At 64.0% G+C, this 3185-nt stretch overlaps 2 protein-coding genes across 2 annotated transcripts; both read left to right on the top strand.

Moving 5' to 3' along the window:
• Window positions 1–251: 251 nt before the first annotated feature.
• Window positions 252–581, top strand: MNEG_15575 (hypothetical protein; the record flags this gene model as incomplete). The annotated part of the gene is made up of 1 exon (XM_014035955.1): window positions 252–581. The coding sequence occupies one exon, from the start codon at window positions 252–254 to the stop codon at window positions 579–581; it is 330 nt and encodes a 109-aa protein (XP_013891409.1).
• A 1863-nt stretch (window positions 582–2444) lies between these two features.
• On the top strand, window positions 2445–2947 carry MNEG_15574 (hypothetical protein; the record flags this gene model as incomplete). Its single annotated transcript, XM_014035954.1, has 2 exons — window positions 2445–2492; window positions 2672–2947. 2 exons carry the CDS (start codon window positions 2445–2447, stop codon window positions 2945–2947), a joined length of 324 nt encoding a protein of 107 aa, XP_013891408.1.
• Window positions 2948–3185: the final 238 nt, after the last annotated feature.

The following is a 3185-nucleotide window of genomic DNA, read 5'->3' as shown; positions in this document are numbered from 1 at the left end:
CCCCTACCCCCAGCCCCTCGCCCTCGACGAGCACCTCCCCGACACCGACGCCGTCGCCGTCGCCATCCACGTCACCGACGCCGAACCCCAGCCCGTCCACCTCGCCGTCCCCGGGGGCGGGCAACCCTCAGGGCGTCCCTGACGTCGGCACCTGGGTGCCCCAGGCGCTGCCGGCAACCCCCAACCCCTTCTGCAAGTCTTATGTGCTGCGCAACGACACGATCCCCGACATCGCCAACACTCGCGTGTTCATGCGCTGCAAGAACGGGACGTGGAAGGAGGTCGACTCGGTCTGGACGACCGCCAACGCGCCGGGCGTGCAATTTGAGTTTGCGTGCGACCTCAACGGCGTGCAGGAGGGGCTGGAGTGGGCGAACGATGCGCCGCAGTCCGCGGACGACCCGCTGTACGACACCGCAAACTTCAAGCAATATTACTACCTGGGTTACTACCCGCCCATGGACTGGGTCGACGCGTACAACGTGACATACTCGTACAAGCTGGTGTACGCGGGCAGTCCAGATTCTGTGGTGAATGTCACGTGCAGTGGTGAGTGGGGCGCGGGCCCGGCGCGGCCGTAGGGGGGGAGAGGCTGACTTAAGGGTGTGCTGGGGGGTTGGGGCTGGTGGCGGGCGGGGCCGACGGTGGATTTGCCGACACAGCAGATGGCGGCAGCGGGGTTCTAAGACGCTGTCAAGCTCACGGCCGAACTTCGTGTAGGCGTGTCGAGAAATCAATCGCTGTATCACTCACCGTAATGCGTTCTCTCCGATTGCTTCCCCATCCGCAGTACCTGCATTTACTGGATGAGAATCACGGCAGGCTGTCTGCGCAGCGGCAGTGTCTCGAGCCAGTGTGTCTGCGGACGCAGCCAACTGTGCCGCGTGCTTGCATCGGCCTCTGCAAGGCCATGGTTTGATGTGCTTGACCTCGAGGCGAGCCCGCCCACCCAGTTCCCCAGCAGCAGTGTCCCTCGCCGTGTGTCTGCTGGAGAGGGTGCGGCCAGCAGGCGCGCCTTGCTGGCTCAGGTGGCACACAGACTATGCCGTACAAACACATCCAGTATTGCACAAGCAGGTGCAAGCAGCTGCCCTTCACATACCACATTCATCCATGCTGTTTTATCTTTCATCGGCAGTTGCTGTTTCCACCATGTGTTTCGAGGCCACCCATGCCCCTACACCGACCTGTGGTCGTTCCTGTGCACACAGCTGCCGTGGACCACTCCCAGCAACAGATCCAGGCCTGCATGCACCACAGGCCCAGTGCGGCACTGCGCGCCCCTCCGTTCCATCGCCCCTTCCCTTGTCCTTGTGCATTCCCCAAAAAACTGGAGATTGTTTTGCAGAGCGTCCGTTTCCGAGCAGGCGACTGCACAGCCATGCACGCAATGCGTTTGGATGGCGCAGCGCGGGCCAGTCCTCCTTGCGGCAAGTGGCCGTACCCAGTACTGATAGCTTCATACCTCTTGAGCCTTTCTGTCATTGTTCCTTATTATTGGAAACATTCCGACTCTGTCATTATCATTGATCTGCATTACCTCTGCCATGGCTCCTGCGGAGCACTCCAACACGCTGCCAACAGCGGGCAGCAGCCTTTGACTGCCGCAGTGTTGGGTTAATGTAAAGTTGCGGCAGGCGTGAGGTGCAGAGCGGGGGCGTGACGACCCAGGCCAGACAGGTGCGGGAGACGTAGGGGCATGTCTCATGGGGTCGGGGGTGAGCTCCCCGGCCCCACTCCTGGAGCAGCCCCTCACACAAGGAACCCGTGTGCACGTGCTCTTCGTGCGCGCCACGACAGCTGCTGGCAGGGGGTGCACGTGCGTGCTGCTGGCAGCGGACACGCAGCTGGCTGCTGCCACGCACTCGACAACAACATAGCGCAAGAGGTGTGTCGTAGCCGCCGGCGGGCGAACGGCGGCCGCGCGCGGGTGACGGGTGTTATTGGGTGTCACTACCACAGCTGCTGCACAGCACTCTCACGCTTCGCAAATGACACTACGGCGGCATGGTACGGCGCAAAGCGCGCAGTGGTCGGTGCAAGGCAGCCGTATCAGCAGCATTGCTTGATGATCAGCACTGGCTGCGCCGCTGGGACTGCCTCGTATGCAACACCTTGTCCCCAGCTGCTCATCTGTGGCACCCGTGTGCCCGCCTGCTTGTCTGCTGCAGCTGCTGGGCTGCTGTCGAGGTTGAGTCCGTTGCACAATTTTTTTTGTGGAATCTTCCATTAGTTTGCTCACACATACAGGTGCGTGATTGAGTGGTCCGTGATCTCGTTATCAGGGAGCATACTTGTAAGCAAAACGGGCACGCAAATAATGCTGAGCAATCATGTGCATGGCGCCTGCCCGCGATGACTGACACGATTGCAGCTGCTGACCGTGGCGGCACACTGTTAACACACACACCCCGTCCCGCAGGAACTTACGCCGGTTCCCTACAATGGCGGACGTGTTGATCCTCTGCTGCGGCTCACGCGGCGACACCGAGGTACTTTTGAGCACATGCGGCACGTGCAACACTCACATGCGCACATGCATGCCTGCGTTGGGCACCTGCAAGCTCCGACCCCCGCTGCCTAGCACTCATCACACCCTGTCCCCCCCGCAGCGCCGCGGCCCTCCCCCTCCCCCACGCCCCCTCCTCCCTCTCCACCCACACCCCCGCAGCCGTGGGCGCGCCTCGCCGCGGGGCTCCGCGAATCCGGCCTGCGCGTGGCCCTCGCGGCGCACGGCGAGTACGAGCAGCTCGCCGCCGCCATCGCGGGCCCAGATGTGCCCTTCAGGGAGGTCCGCGGCTCCCTGCCCCGCGCGCTCGTGGAGAGCCCGGAGGGCGCGGCGCTGCGCGCGCGCACGGGGCTGGGTGCTCTCGCCGCGTTTCGGGACCTGATGGTGCCACTCGCTCAGGTGCGAGGCTGCGGGCAGGGGGGCCAATTCTTTACCTAACCTCATGCAGCGTGCGGCCTTTTCATCTACGCACCCGCCCCACCTGCCTCCCCCCAGCCGCCCGCGCCTCGGCGTCGGCCCGCGGCCCTAGCGCGTGCGACCAAGGGGCCTTACGTCTGTCCGATGCAGCCGCGGCCCGGCCTGGCGCGGCTGTGCTGCCGCCGTCGCGTCTGGCACGGCCGCGCTGCGGTCTCCTGCCGGACTGCGTGCGCCTATACTGGCTCCGCTGGATTTTTTT

This window comes from Monoraphidium neglectum (genome assembly GCF_000611645.1).
Source record: "Monoraphidium neglectum strain SAG 48.87 unplaced genomic scaffold scaffold05449, whole genome shotgun sequence".
NCBI lineage: Eukaryota > Viridiplantae > Chlorophyta > Chlorophyceae > Sphaeropleales > Selenastraceae > Monoraphidium > Monoraphidium neglectum.
This window is presented reverse-complemented; position numbering and strand designations above follow the sequence as displayed.